Source organism: Bidens hawaiensis, unplaced genomic scaffold, assembly GCF_021521415.1.
Source record: "Bidens hawaiensis isolate Kalapana, Puna unplaced genomic scaffold, B.hawaiensis_p1.1 tig00021062_1, whole genome shotgun sequence".
In the NCBI taxonomy this organism is placed as follows: Eukaryota; Viridiplantae; Streptophyta; class Magnoliopsida; order Asterales; family Asteraceae; genus Bidens; species Bidens hawaiensis.
In genome coordinates, this window is record NW_027493266.1 from 383185 (window position 1) to 399539 (window position 16355).

The 16355-nt window shown below is 33.9% G+C and overlaps 1 protein-coding gene across 1 annotated transcript; it reads left to right on the plus strand.

Annotated features, from left to right (window-relative positions):
* The first annotated feature begins 697 nt into the window (after window positions 1-697).
* On the plus strand, window positions 698-4266 carry LOC143562752 (putative sugar phosphate/phosphate translocator At3g17430). Its single transcript, XM_077050473.1, has 9 exons — window positions 698-934; window positions 1032-1139; window positions 1239-1270; window positions 1350-1400; window positions 1479-1540; window positions 1617-1878; window positions 3464-3729; window positions 3810-3904; window positions 3988-4266. Exons 1-9 carry the CDS (start codon window positions 851-853, stop codon window positions 4159-4161), a joined length of 1134 nt encoding a protein of 377 aa, XP_076906588.1. The 5' UTR covers window positions 698-850; the 3' UTR covers window positions 4162-4266.
* Window positions 4267-16355: the final 12089 nt, after the last annotated feature.

Consider the following 16355-nt stretch of genomic DNA (forward strand, 5'->3'; position numbering starts at 1 on the left):
AAAAAGAATGAATACTAAAGAGTTATTTATAGATAAGTATTTTTAATTTGTTAACTTTTAAACGCTAAAATATTAGAGATTTTCGTCATGACTAAAAAAGGTTAGATTTGTTCAATAGGTGGTTTAAATTGTTTAAAATACTAGAAAGTCAAACCCAATGCTCAATCGATGGTCAGAGTGTTCAACCAGATTCAGAAAACTCAGAGCCATTGCATCGTGTGATGTGTGCATTTTAAAACCACTCTCTTAAGTAGGCTGCACTGATGTCATTTCTCGACAGTGAGCTTATAGTCACACCCTTATCGACTATAGATATTTCCTTACTCACATTAAGCCTTGAATTTAATCTTGAATTATACTTGCTTATCATGTATGTGCTTTATCTATCCTAAGAGAATTTTCCCACCTGTGGTTTCTTGTACTATATTGGCAATACGTGTACAGTGTGCTTCAGATGTTGTCACTTCTAATCTCAATGAACATCCGCCTGCTTAGATTAGCATTTTAGCTACAACATTGATATTTAAGTGAATGACAAGGTTACGAGTCTTTTAGCTGGTCTGCTCAATTTCATTATTTGTTACGTCACAAAGTAGAGTTTATGATATACAAGTACAGGTCTATGCGAGGCTTGTTTGCATTTGTTCTAAATTTAATGGTTTTCGGCTATGTTATTTTGCAGTGGTTATCATTTACATTATCTCAAAGATAATGTTTGTGATATACAAGTACAAATCTAGCTAAACAGGTCAGGAGAAACAAAATATTTTATGTTAGGTTGGGGAGAGAATCATTGTATAGTAGAGATCTGGGAACTGATTAAAAGTTTGTGAAGTAAACTGCCAAAGAAATGATTAACAAGTCACTTTTCTTGACTTACCTGTACCTGTTAATCTACATTTTGCTGTCATCTGGGGTGATTTTGTATAATAAGGTAACTACTATGCACGATATGTCTCAATATTTTGTATCTTAATATACATTTCAAAAGAAGTTTCATCATACATGCTATTTTTTTTTTCAATTTGCAGTGGGTTCTCTCTCCCAAATACTTCAATTTTCCATTTCCCATCACACTTACCATGATACACATGGGCTTTTCTGGAGCTGTAGCATTCCTTCTTGTTCGTGTTTTCAAGGTATCGTTCTTTGTTAAATTTTTCGTATTTTGATATTCTTCAACTTTTTCTTAATGTTGTGCATTTTTCAACTTTTGAATATTCCCTATGATGCTGCAGGTTGTTGCTCCTGTTAAAATGACATTTGAAATGTAAGATATCTAACTAAAAATATATAATCATTTCACTTGTTTTCTTCCAATTTTTTTTTTATTATTTGGTTATTTTTAGATATGCAACATGTGTAATTCCCATCAGCGCTTTCTTTTCGTCAAGCCTCTGGTATGTAACTAAAAATATCTATTTTAGAATATGCCGGTGGCTATATTTTTAACACAAAGTGAGTCGGCATGATTGCAGGTTTGGCAACACTGCTTACTTGCATATATCAGTGGCCTTTATTCAGATGCTAAAAGCGCTAAGTATGTAAACGAACCCATCAAAATATTGCTTGTTAGATGGAGAACAAATAACTGACTGATTAAAACTATGATACAGTGCCAGTGGCAACACTTATCATGGCTGTCCTATGTGGCACGGACAAGCTTAGGTGGGATGTGTTCTTCAACATGTTGCTTGTCAGCGTTGGAGTTGTGATCTCATCTTATGGGGAAATACATTTCAACGTGGTGGGCACACTTTATCAATGCACCGGCATATTTGCAGAAGCTTTGAGGCTGGTGTTGACTCAAGTCCTCTTGCAAAAAAAGGGTTTGACTTTGAATCCGATAACAAGCTTGTATTACATAGCACCATGCAGGTATTTACAATTTATTATTAATGTAAATTATGGTTTTGGTTCCTGTGGTTTTCTCTCTTTAACCATTTTAGTCCAAAAAAGAATCTTAAAACCATTTTGGTCTCTGATTCTAGTTAGATTTTTCAGTTATATAAGTTCATGTGTCTCTCACATGTGGGGCATTTTAGTCCTGGATTTTTTTATTTTTTATTTTTGTAATAAACACATTGTAAAATTTATTTCTATTTATGTGATGTTATTGTGCTTTTAAACTTATGTATCTGGATTTTTAATTCTATAGAAAGCAAATTATGTTGTTTGTTATTTTTTTTTCAATAATTCCAATGTATATTTTTTATTTTTAAAAAGTATTGTACTCAGTGTAAAATATTAGTAATGTATATTTTGATACCTTGAAAGCATTCGTTGACATTGTTTATATCTTATAAGCATATCATATTGATAATATATTTTGTTAATTTAAAAAATATACATTTCTTTTATTTTACTTCAAGTATATTATTTTTGAAACATAAAATATATAATGGATTGATTGATGAAAAATGAAAAAGAAATATAATGCCTCTCATGTGAGTGGCACATGACCTTATTTAACTGAAAAATCTAACTGGATTAGGACCAGTGACTAAACTGTCACTGGTTATAGAATATAAACGTCACGCCCTGATTTGTTAAAAGATTTCTTTTTTGGACTGAAATGGTTAAAGAGGGCAAACCAGAGGAACCAAAACTGTAGTTTTACCCTTATGATTAGGGGTGTTCACTGTCTGGTTTTGACGGTTTTTAGGTCAAACCGTAAACCAAACTGCTAGTAACAATTTTTAATTATCGAAAACCAAAACCGAACCATTGAACTTTAAAACAGTTTTAAGATTTATCTAGCTTTATTGTTATCACCCTTCCATTTATTCCAAATCAGCAATATCATTTCTCTGAACCTCTCAATTATCATCATCTTCAATACTATTAATGTGCTCATTATCATAATATCTACAGAAATTCTGACGCAGATATATTTTAATGTTAGCTTCCTCTGTATAAGCATCAAAAAATAACACTAGATAACATAATCACATAAAGCAGAACCAATAGCAAAACAATTTCAGCAGCCAAAAGGGCATTTCAACTGTTAGAAGAATAGGATATCAAAACTCTAAAATTCGATTTCTAAGTTGAGAGCAGTGATTTTGACAGTGAACTCAATAAGTTAAAGAGTGAAGAGTTAGCCACTTAGCACACTTTAATTCAAAAAAGTTAAGAGCTTACTCATTTATAAATTAATCAGTTTAATACAAAAAATTAAATATATTTAACATAGAATACTTGGAAGAGATATATAATCAAACCTTACGGTCCGGTTCAGATTTGTATGGCCGGATTACGATGTAAACCGCAAACCAAACTGTTCAGTATGGTTTAAACTTTAAAATATTTGAAACCGACCAACCGAAAGCTAAGAGAAAAAACCGACCGTGAAACCAAACTGATTTGGACGGTTTCACGGTTTGGAACCGAACCCTGAACACCCCTAGTTATGATTATGTAACTTCTTTTCAATGTATTGTATAACTTCTTGGTGTTTCAGTTTTGCATTTCTCTTTGTGCCTTGGTATTTCTTGGAGAAGACAGGAATGGAAGTTTCACAGATTCAGTTTAACTTTTGGATTTTCTTTTCAAACGCGGTGTGCGCTTTAGCTTTAAACTTCTCAATATTTCTAGTGATTGGTAGAACTGGAGCGGTTACTATTCGGGTTGCAGGCGTGTTGAAAGATTGGATACTTATAGCTCTTTCAACTGTCATATTTCCGGAGTCCACCATTACCGGGCTGAATATTATTGGTTATGCCATTGGTAGTGTGTTTGACTCATTAAGTGTTATGCATATGAAGTTTATTTAAGTGTTACTGATTGGTGGTTATTTTTATTTGCAGCACTTTGTGGTGTAGTTATGTACAACTACATAAAGGTGAAGGATGTTAAAGCATCTCAACTACCTCCCGATAGCATCCCTGAACGAATGACTAAGGTCAGTTTTGCATTTGAATGCTTAAAAGAAAAATAATCTTTTAGTTTGTGTGATTAAGATCTTTATTTTGTTTATATGAGCAGGAATGGAGGATTGAGAAGAAGTCTTCTAACGTCTTTGCACCTGACGATGACAACATTGATGATGATCCGGTTAGTTCCATATCAGATATAAACGTAGACGAAGAGACGCCTTTTATGGCGTCTTCAAGGCTATCTCACATTGGGCGTTCACAGCTTAGCAGCCGAGATGCATAATCAGTATACACCAAATAGATATATAATACCTCTTAGAGATGTGTTCATGTTGATTAATTTATTTGTCAAAACCAAAACCAAATGGATGTGTCTATTGTAGGTAGGGTGTTTTGAGTTATGAGATCAACAACTGCCTTTTGTTGCATATTACATGAATGTTGGAGATGTTTTAGGTATCTCACATACTCAACATGCTACAATATCCAAAGATGAAAAACTGACCATTTACGTAGAAACCAACTTTAAACATACAACTCAAAAGTGTGTTACGTTCGAGATAAATGAATTGACTAACGTTTTCCTTCACGTACACTGTTGTAGAACTTAATAGTTGTGGCAGTAGTTACTAACTATGAATTAATTGGATTGAAAGTTTATATGTAAATTTTGAAGTTTATATATATATATATATAGGGGAAGGATTAAGAGAGAACTCATGTTTAGGGAGAGAACGAGATAACTCCTAACTCTAGGGTTATAATTGTAAATTGCCTTCAATATAGAAAAACAAACGTCGCTTCCTTGTTCGATAGACTCATCAGCCTCTATGTGCAACAATCTCAACACAGACCTTTGTTTCAACCGAAATTTGCGTCTGCAAATCAAAGATCATGACAAAACTGATTGTACTGAACCATAATTGTTGATTATTTCAATCGTTTATCATGCCATTATAGGTATTTCAATTCGAGCATTTAATTTCTTTTATTTTTGTTTTAATCAGTAAATTGAATGATAATTAACTTGTTTCATGTATACATTTGATAGTTTAATTGATTAATCACAAGTTACGACATGATTAGTAGATAATCAGTTGTTAATTATGAGTTCATTTGGAATTAGGAAGATAGATCCCTCAATTTAACCTAATTAATGGATTTAAGTTTTATGATGTGTAAACATGTATTACCTATGTGTATTAATACATGAATTACATACATGGATTAGGTAACTGGACAAGCTGTATAATACAAGTAATACGTAATTAATTGTTTGATTGAGAATGTCTACCAACTGTTTGATGAAGGTCCCAAAAGAAAACGAGCTATCAATGAAACAAGTAGATAGTTAATGATGTTCTTGCATGAAAACTGTTGTTAATTTGAACTTTGATTCATGCTTCTGTTTTTGGCTTTGTTAATTCGATTTTTAAACAAGTAATGTGATAATGATCGGCCATATATTTAACAGGTAAAGCATAAGTGAAGACACGAGATCAGGATACCCGCAACTATGGTAATATCATAAATATTTTTTATACATTTAATTACAAATTTGTTTGGGCATGAAAAACCTGGGCAGCCCTTGTCTTTTCCTACTACCCGAACCAAAAACCAAAATACAAGGAAGATATGACCCGACCAATAACCGAATGTAATATTGCAGGTCCGAATTTCGGCCTTTATTCGGTCTGGGTAGCCAGGTTTTTTTATCCGCCCCTAACTACTCTCACCGCTAGTATTACACACGTGTAATACTGAGTATTACATATATTTATGACATTTTTAGTATTACATATATGTAATAATAATAAAAAAAAAAAAAGAATTGGCCCGATACCTAACCCGAATCCAAAAATACAAGGAAGATATGACCTGACCAAGAACCAAATGTAATACTGCACGCTCGGAATTTGGTATTTTTCAGTATGGGCAATCGGGTTTTTCGGTCCGTTCCTAATTATGCTCCCCTCTATTATTTAGTATTACATATATACAATATATGTTTTACAGATGTGTCATACCAAGCATTACATATTATGTAATACTGTTAGTATTAAATATACGTAATAATTAAAAAAATTCTTGGGCCGATACCTGACCCGAAACCAAAAATACAAGTAAGATATGGCCTGACCAAGAACCCAAAACCCGAATATAATATAGCATGTTCATGTTTCAGTCTTTTATGGTATGGGTAATCGGTTTTTCGGTCCGCCCCTAATTACACTCAACCCGATTATATAGTATTACATTTATGTAATACATGTATTACATATATAATTTTTAAATTTGCAAAAATGTTTATGGATTCTCAGGTTATGATAATACTTGAAGCTTTGTTTGGCAGGGGCTGTTACAATGTATCATCATATTATAAAGGAGATAGCTCTTGCAGTTATGCTAGTTGACTCTGGTGGTTGGTACAAGGTTGACTCAAAGGCTTCTAACAGAAACAACACATCTGACATACATACACAAGTGTCAATGATAGAATATGTCATAGTACCCCACAATTTGTAATAATAAATATAACATGTATCACACGTGTTATATCGAATGTTACACATATGCAATACTGGATGCATATATGTAATACAAACAAAAGGAATGTTGTGAGACAGCTTTTTTTAACTATTCAAACATTATATTATGCAGGTTTGGTTTGGCTTATGATCATATTACATTGTTATATATGTGTAATACCGGATATTGCATACGTCTAATACCAAGTATTGAGTATTGCATATGCGTAATAATTCATCTATTGCATATACGTATTATTGTTATCATTACATATTTTGTAATAATACAAAAAATGTTTTTTTATTAACCCCAACTTTTAGACATTATATCTTTTGTGTTTTGGTAGCATTGATTGCTCGAAATAAATGTTGATCGTGCATGGAAGTTCTTAAAGTTTTGGACAAAGGAAAACCCAAACATAGGGGAAAATTTGGAGATAAAGTGGAGGATTCTTCCAGAGACACGCAAATGCACATCAGCCCATAATATACAACACTTGTTAACATTATATGTTTGTATTACGCATATAAAATGTATGTATGTATTGCATATATGTATTACATGCATTTATGCATACATTAATACAAGTTTTTACCATAACAATTTGCTACAAATTTCATACATCAATTAACAACACCACGTATATATTATAACATTCATATTCAAATCTAATAACATGTTCAAATAACCGATGCACAAATTCCATCATACATAACACCAATATAAAACTACTAAAAAAGACACTTTTAACTAGTCTCATTGTTGGATTTGTAGGAATTGGGTCACATTTCTAACAGGATTTTCCATTTTCGTGTTTCTTGCATTTTCTATTACTCATTGCTTGCATACATTGACACCTGAAAGCAAAATACTCGTGGCATAGAATATTCTAAAACGCTTTAACTACTCAATATATCTAATATCTTTATTAACTAGATCACAATCAACAACTTCATTCTTGCCCTTGAAACATTCCATGTGCCTCCTAGCAAGCACACCGCATTCCATAAAGATGTCATTTGCTTATTAAACAAAAGTAATGCATATATGTAATACATCAGACAATATCATTGCACATATGTAACACAACATAATCCATATGCATTTAGCATAGCTGATAACTACATATGTAATATAATACTTTGAAACATTCCATATGCCTCTTAGCATACACGCCGCATTACGTGAAGATGTCAATTACCTATTCAAACAAAACTAATGCGTATATGTAATACAACACATTCCGTATGCATTCAATAGATGATAACTTCATATGTTTAATACAATACCTTGAAACATTTCATATGACTCATAGCAAACACGTTGCATTATGTAGTATGTGATTTGCCTATTCAAACAAAAGTAATGCATATATGTAATACATTTGACTATTTATGTAGTTAATAAATTAGTGTTGCACATACGTAATAGATACCTGCCGCATATATGTGATACAACAGACTGCATATACACATAATAGACAAGTGCTGCATATATATAATACAATAGACAACATATACATTTAATAAACAAGCCCTACATGCATGTAATAAAACAGTCTACATATGTGCATAATAGATAAGCACAACATATGTGCAACATAACCGATTGTATAGGTACTTAATATATAACCGATGCAGCAATTATAAACTACATATATACTAGAGCGCACAGGTTTACCTAGACTTCGCACATTTCGCGAGGGTAACATAATGTCTAAATTTCACCTCATTCTTGTTTTCTTTACATTGGATATTATAATAATCAATTACTGTATATTGATTTATATAACTGTATCTTCTTATTGCAGCCATTTGCCAATTAATGATTACACTTCTTCTTAAACTTGTAATCAACATTCTTTTAGTTATCATGCATATGTATGTAGTAATGGACTTTTTATCTAGAGTTTATTTTTTGTTATCATATGTCTAGTTCTATCTACACATGTCATACTCATATTTTTGGGGTAACTCAAGTTTGCTGATATTATTATTCTACAGAGGAACCTGAGAACGGGGCAACTAAGAGAACATGACATCTAATACTTGACAAATCATGTAAAACGCATGATTCATTAAAAGACTCATAATAAATATAACTTTTTTATTAAAAGATTCTACCAAAATATACCCAAGTTATTAAAAAAACATGTTATGCTTACCTTGTACTTTGAGCAACCCATCCAACAAGAACTGCATGCCACGCCAAGCCTTGAATCTATTGGCATATAACAGATATTTTTACTAATTAGATAGAGACATAACAGAAATCGGGTTAATAAATGGACCGTGCATATTAATATGTATTATACAAAAATTTGAGTCTAAATATACGTGTTTCAAGCAATTGCTATGCAAAAAGGGTTTGTAGATTCCAAAGAACCTGAATGGATGTATTTGCTGCTGATAACATATCTGCATTCTTAGCTCCCGCATATGCTGAAATGTATAGGCAGATCCGTAGTTAAACGATACTGGTCAAATTCACATTGACATGGTTTTATTTGAGCTTTAGGATCGAGAACCTTTTAATGCTCCAAGTCTAATTTTTTATGTATAAGTTGTCTACTATCTAGTTGAAAAGAATTGTTATACAAAGAAAAATAAATCAAAACAAGTTCTTATTACCGATCAGTGCCCATTCTCTGTGTATCTTTATAAACAAAAGCATCGTTATACCGAATGTTAATTCCACAAAAAAAAAAAAAGAAGCAAAGTCGATATCTGATGCTGCACCTCAGATTTATCCTGCATGATTTGACTAGTCAAATACTTCAACACAGGTCAACAAATAAGGAAATAAGAGTATGAAACAGCACTATTGTCATTACTTAACAATGGTTATTAGGTTATTAACAAATAATATTAACATTACTTGTGAAATTGGCACTGATGATTTTGTACAAACTACAATATAAGACAAAGTGACAAACCACTTCAAATAGGATGGCATATCCACCTGTTTCACTCATAATTCAACCCCAAATCCATGAGTTAGGGTTTGCAATTATACCAGCTCAACAATAACACATTACAAAAACCATAAGCAAACAAAAACAGAGTTTTGAAAACATAAATCCATGCAAAATATAGATATATCAAATAACCTGCTTCCCAAGTGAAGTGGCTACAAAAAGAAATATGAACCTCTAACTCATATAACCACTTAGCATCGACTATTACTATTTTCAACGCTACATATACACAATATAACCTAAGTATGCAGTAAATACAACATCTATGTACTATAAAAATTATGCATAAATACTGCATATACGTAATACATTATCATTACGTATACGCAATACATCCGCATTGGGTATATGCAACACATCGCCACTACATATAGGTGTTATAAACCAGCAATACATATATGTAATACTTGAAAAATCATGTAAAATACACGAGCTGGTCTTTATTTTCATAGTTATGGCTTTCAATTACAAATTAATGTTCTTCAATGCGGTATTGATCATCGATTAAACACAAAAAAGACGAAAACAGAGCATGTCTAACAGGATAGCCGTGTGTGCTCGATTGGGTGTATAATACGCCTAATCGATTAGATATTGTGTAAAGATGAATACTATAATAGCTTACCTGATATTGTTCTTCTTATTTGTGCTTGATTTTGTATTAGATTTAGAAGGTTTAGACGATTGAACTAGCAAATTAGAAAAAAAAACCCTAACTTTCAGCAAAGAGGCAAGAGCGATGGTCAACCTATGTGAAGAATGAGGAACGAAGCTTTCGATATTTGTCTATTCCAATTTTACCCTTCCTGCTTTAAACGCCCATCTTTTATTGTTTTTCCCTTTCCTTATTTTTTTAACCACTGATGATCTAAAATCAGAGGTGTTGATAGGAGTTCTCTAGTTCTCTCTTTAAAAGGAGTTCTCTCTTGATCCCACCCCTATATATATATATATATATATATGGGATGGTTTATGCGATAAGTGATATTATGGCAATGTAAGAAATAAATCTGAACCATTATTTGTGCTTAATCAATGATATACAATGACATTATCGTAATTACAAATAAATGTATATGGTAGACGCGTCTTTTGTGGTGTAGGCCTCGTTAATTCAGATATTGGTGTATTTGATAGTTATTTTTTCTTATGCATAATCAATTCTCATAAGATTATTAATACTATTTTTTTCACATTAAAATTATATAAAAAAACTATAATTTTTAATTTTTTTTGAATTTATTGTTCTGTAAGCCGTTTATTTGTTTTTGGATTTGTTCATAAAGCACAAACATTTTGTAACATTACGTTATATATTATGAAGTTGTTCATATAGTGCCTTTACAACAAAATTAGAAATATACAATTCTCTGTAGGGGGTTTCATGAAAGTGTAACTACCTACTGAATTTAAATTTGTATGTATGGTCGGAATAAATGTTTGTATAGTTACTTATTGTGTGGGGTTAATATATTTACTATGTAGAGATTATTTTTTATTGTATAGGTTCATATATGTACCCTGTATGTGGTATAAGGTTTTTGAAATTATGTATTGTGTAGGTTCGTATATTATACTATGTAGGGATTTTTAGATCCTTTCATTTTCACCAACACATAACTAATATTACGTGTATAGGAAATCTTGCTTACTATGCAGGGTATGAAGGATAAAATCTTTACTATGTTGGGTGTGTAGGATAATTTTGTTTCTATGCAGAGAATGTAGAATAAAATCTTTACTGTATTGGGTGTGTAGAATATTATTGTTAATGATTTAATGTGTAACTAGGATAGTGACCCGTGTTACACACGGGTGGAAAAAATTTCAAATGTCATATATATATATATATATATATATATATATATATGGGAAGGTTAACGTACAAATAGAATTAACGTGCTAAACGTGATAATCAAGTAGAGTAATTATATATACAAGTAGAGTAATTATGTAATTACTCTATGAGTAATTACATAATTACTTTACTTGTATATATATATATATATAGTTATCATAAGAATTCTTTACATTGTTTTCTGCAAAACCACAAGATGTAGGAAAAATATGTATAAATGGTGTGAATGAGAAACTGTATAAATATACAAATCATTGAATTGCTAATGTAATAGTCATACTAAAAAAGGTAGCAAAAGTTAGTTATAAATAATTAATTGTAGTCAAAATCGGTTTTTAAATCATTTGAAAGGAAATAGTTGGTTATGATTCTAGAAAACATTAATTAGTGAGGTTATGATTGTAGAAAATATTAATTAGTGAATTATGTGGCAATTCTAGAGATGGAAACCTTGTAAGCTTATGTGGACATCCTATTTGAAGGCCATGTAGATATCTTGTTTTGCTTTAATAGTATAGTAAGAAAATTAGCATTAGGATTAAAATTAATTGATTAATTATGTGAAAATTATAAGCATGGAATGTGGATGACATGGAACATTAGGTAGACATCTTAGGAGAAGGACAAGTGGACAAATTGGTTTTCCTTTAATATATTAGTTAGATGTGTGTAGCATAGATATGTTTATTTTGTATGGTCCGTGCATGTCAATAGTGTGCATGATAATTTTTTTATCAATTTTTTAAATACGGATTATGCATGTATTTATCGTTTAAAAATATCTTAAAATCAAATTTCTTGATAATCAAATCATCAAAAGTCGGTGCAATATTAGCAATGACTTGTGTAATTTCAAATCTCTGATAAACATAAAAATTTAATCTTCTCGATCCAATAAAACTACTTTTCAAGAAGAAATATAAGTGTCAAATTATCATAATTTTGATTTGGTGATAAAGAGAAAAAAAGAAGAATTCAAATATTTTAACAGATTATGAATAAAAAAATAATATATTACTATAAATCTAAAAAAAACACGATTGTTTTTAAATTTATTTAAACATAAAGAAATAAACAAACAAAAAGAAAGAAATAATATATACTGAGAACTCCTACGATTATTGTTGGGAATTATCGAACGGTGAGTCGGGCCAAACCGGGGAGTTTAGAGTTTGAAGTCGATTACACTTGGTCTAATAATAAGATAATAGTTTAAACGAGTTTGGTTTATCTACTAATGTTTATTAGATAAAGATAGTGTATTTGAAGTCGAGTAAAACTAGGAGTTAGCTAGTTGTTATAAATACTCGATTATGTAATCAGTTTTTAGAAGTAGATTTTATGATTAATAAAAGTATTTGCAAGTTTGGAAATTCTGTTTTGTGTTAATTCTGATTACCGATTCATCGCTTGAATTGGTATCAGAGCTTATGTTCTGATCAAGTCCTGCAATCTTGAAGAATCGATTAAGAGACGTCCGAATTTGAAGAGAAGGAACCGGTAGCGTGACTAAGTCGAAGGTCACGATCTGGATCGAGAACCATCAAAACCGAAGTCGTTTAATTAGAAGTATAGTTGAAGAGGCAAGAACAACATGGTTGAAACAAGCTCATCATCAGGTGGTTCGAAGGAAGGTGCGACTCCAATCCTTCAGAATCCGATGCTGAACTCGTATAATTATACCGTGTGGTCCATGAAGATGAAGGCGATCTTTAACGTTCACGGGGTCTGGAATGTGATCGATCCTGATGTTCGGTCTATTTGTACATATTTTAGTTTGCTAATTTAGTCGTTTTAATCGTTTAGTTTAGGAACTATGGTACTTCATACATGTTTATTGTGTTTCAGGTCACAGGTACTTAACGCGCTTAATTTGGACCTGTACGAGCATGGAATGAAGACCCGGGATGTCCACCACGCAAACCGAGACAATAAAATGGGCTTGCTGACTGAAGAGATCCATCGCGTAGATCGATGGGTGTTGAAGGTGGGGCATCTCGCTACGCGATGCCCTGGAATTATTGATCAGGCGTTGACTTCTGGTCCATCGCGTAGCGCGATGGACATGGGGAGGAGACCATCACGCTACGCGATGGTCCCCAAAATCGTGAAAGTTAGGGTTTTGTTTTATATCACATTGGGACGACCCTACACGCCATTCTTAACCTTCCAGGCGATTTTCAGAGCAGCAAGGAGAGCCACCATCACTTCCAATCATCTCCAAACATCATACATGTCCTACCAGATCATAACCGAAGCCCGAGAGATGCCGATGCGCGGCTAGATCCTTCGAGTCATACCCGGGATATAGAGTATTGTATCTTTCAGTTTTTCTCATGTATTAAGAACGAATTGATTGTAACTATCGTTGATGTTAATCTATGAGTATTGATGTCTAGTATGATTGTGCACAACCTCAGTTTAGGTTTATTTCGATCAGAACGATTAGTGTGCCATTTGCTATGATAATTGCTTGTAGGATTGTTTTGACCTGATAATTGCAAGAAAGCATACGTTTGCCCTTAGTTGAGTCACACTGGCAGGGACCGCTTGATAACCAGTGCCGTGTGTTAGCGAGCGTGGATGCCTAAGGTTTAACCGGTTAGTCAGTCTGTAGTTGACACAGGATAGTTTATCTGTTAAGTTGCATGAGTTTGTTGTTAGGTTACGTACTTGGATTCCCGGGTGTGATTTGCTTTGTCTGATTGATTGAATACTTGATTACTTGTTCGTTTACTATAAAACCAAACTGTTTGCTAGTGTGATCAGCACTTTACTTGAACTACTTCATAATGTTAGGAATCAGTTTCACAGCACACTGACCACATACTCCTCGTGGTTCGACACCCTACTTACCCTAGCTTGCTTAGGTGATTAGGAACACTAAATTAATAGTTTTTGACTAGATAGCGACAGTCTAGCATCAAAATGGCGCCGTTGCCGGGGAGTTAGTGTGCTTAGTGTTTTGTGTTAATTGATTTCTTAGTTTAATTTAGTTTAAATTAGTCTTTGTTTTTAATTTTAGTTTAGTTTTATTTTCCCATTTTACGCGGGGTGTGTTATTTGTGCAGGTAACAGGTTTATGCACACCCGCCCTTCAGGGAGACGGTCCCCACTGAATTACGAGCCAAAGATTGAACGTTTAGCTCGACAGAACCGAGCTCAGATCAGACAGCTAGATATGGAAGGTCAGAACCAGAACCAAAACCAAGACCCACCACCTGAAATTAATGTTTTCCAACCCGAACCGAATCCACCGAATAATCAAAACCCACCAAACAATGACCTACCACCACCAATAAACACCAACCAACAAGCCCAAAATTCAGCCCGACAATCCAGAAACCGAAACCGAAACCGAAATCATGACAGACCCGGGCCAACAGTCAGTATAACAGTCGGGGGCATAACAGAGATGGTTACCGGGGTAACAGTTCGTCGGGTAATCAGAATCAAGACCAGGAGAAGGGTAGTTCAGGAAATTCAGACGAGTCAATTCATTCGAAACTCGATGTGTTGTTGAAGCTCGTGACTGATAATCAGAAGGAAACGCAGAGACAGTTCGAGTTGAGAGACAAGTCAGCAGAAGCGATGTCAAAGCATATTGGTCAGCTCGCAGCAGACGTGGCGAGATTTCAGAAGAACACGGGTCAGCTACCAAGCGATACCACAGTAAACCCGCAACATGCCAGTTCAAGCTCGAAGAAAGGTAATAGTGTGCACATTAACGCGGTAAGTCTTGTACCTCATTTTGAAATTACCTGTGTTGAAGTTGAGTCGCCACCGCAGTTTGTTAAAGCGGTGGTGAATGATGTTAGTGATGAGAATGAAGGTGTTGGTCAAAATGAAATGGTTTTCCAAAATGAAGTGAAATTAAAAACAGATGAATTAACTTTCTGTGAAAACTGCACTTGTGAAAAATGTCTAAACGCCAAATTGACCAACACGGGAGATGAGAAGGTGGAGGATAATACCACCTCAAGTAAACTCCAAGGCCCCGGAGTGCCATTTTTATCAATTAAATTGGAGATTTTAAAACTGATCGGGCACTTCTAGATCTTGGAGCATGTGTTAGTGTCATGCCCGGCAGTTTATATGATCAGTATGAGTTTGGCCCGTTAGAGAGTGTAAACACCACCGTGGTGTTGGCGAATCAAATTCATACACAAGCCCGGGGCATGGTCACTAATGTAATGGTTCAAGTGGATGAATTTTGCTACCCATTTGACTTCCTTGTACTTGATTATGCTAATGGTAATATTAAACAATCTGAAGTCATATTGGGTAGGCCATTCCTTGCAACAGCACATGCGGTAATTGATTGTGCTGAGGGATTTTTGGGCATTAAGTGTGTGAACCGTGTTAAGCGGTTATTATTGTTTGAAAATGCTACTAACCCTCTTGTTGATAAGTGTGTACCATCTTGCACAAATCATACAAGAGAAGGGTGTTTTGTAACTGATAGGAACGAGCTGAAAGGTAGCAGTAAGAAGAAAGACTGGCATGAGAAAGGCGTTAAGATGAATGATGGAGAGAAACCGATAGTAAGGAAAGGGAAGAGAGAAAAGAAATCGGTGAGTTCTATGGTGACTTCATCGATTTATGAAACTTCTTGAAGCATTTGAGGCATTGTCGAGCTGTAGACAAGCAATTCAGCGCTGACCGGGATGCAACCCGGGGTTTGTAAGTATGTTCCACTTTATTTTTTGTTCGTCTAGTCGTTGTTTGACTTTTGTCTCGAGTTATGTGCAGCAATTCCCAAGTGTGGGGAAACTTTTGGTGAAGTGTGCATCATGGAGGTTCGGTAAGCATTTGGTCAATTTCACGTCAATCCAGGTACGCATTGCAAATTCCAACTGTGGAAACGTGTTCAGGGTGTTGTCGGGAGGTTGAAAAGCGACCCAAAATTTAGAAAAAACTTTCTGTTCCCTGGGGACCATCGCGCTACGCGATGGCCCAGGAAGGTTAACCATCACGCTACGCGATGGCTACCTTGTCATCCCAGACGTCTGACGTCATCGCGTAGCGCGATGACGCCAGACCAAACACCATAGCGCTACGTGCTGGTGTCAAAACCCTAATCTGCTCCTAATTGGGTCGTGTAGCGCGACCT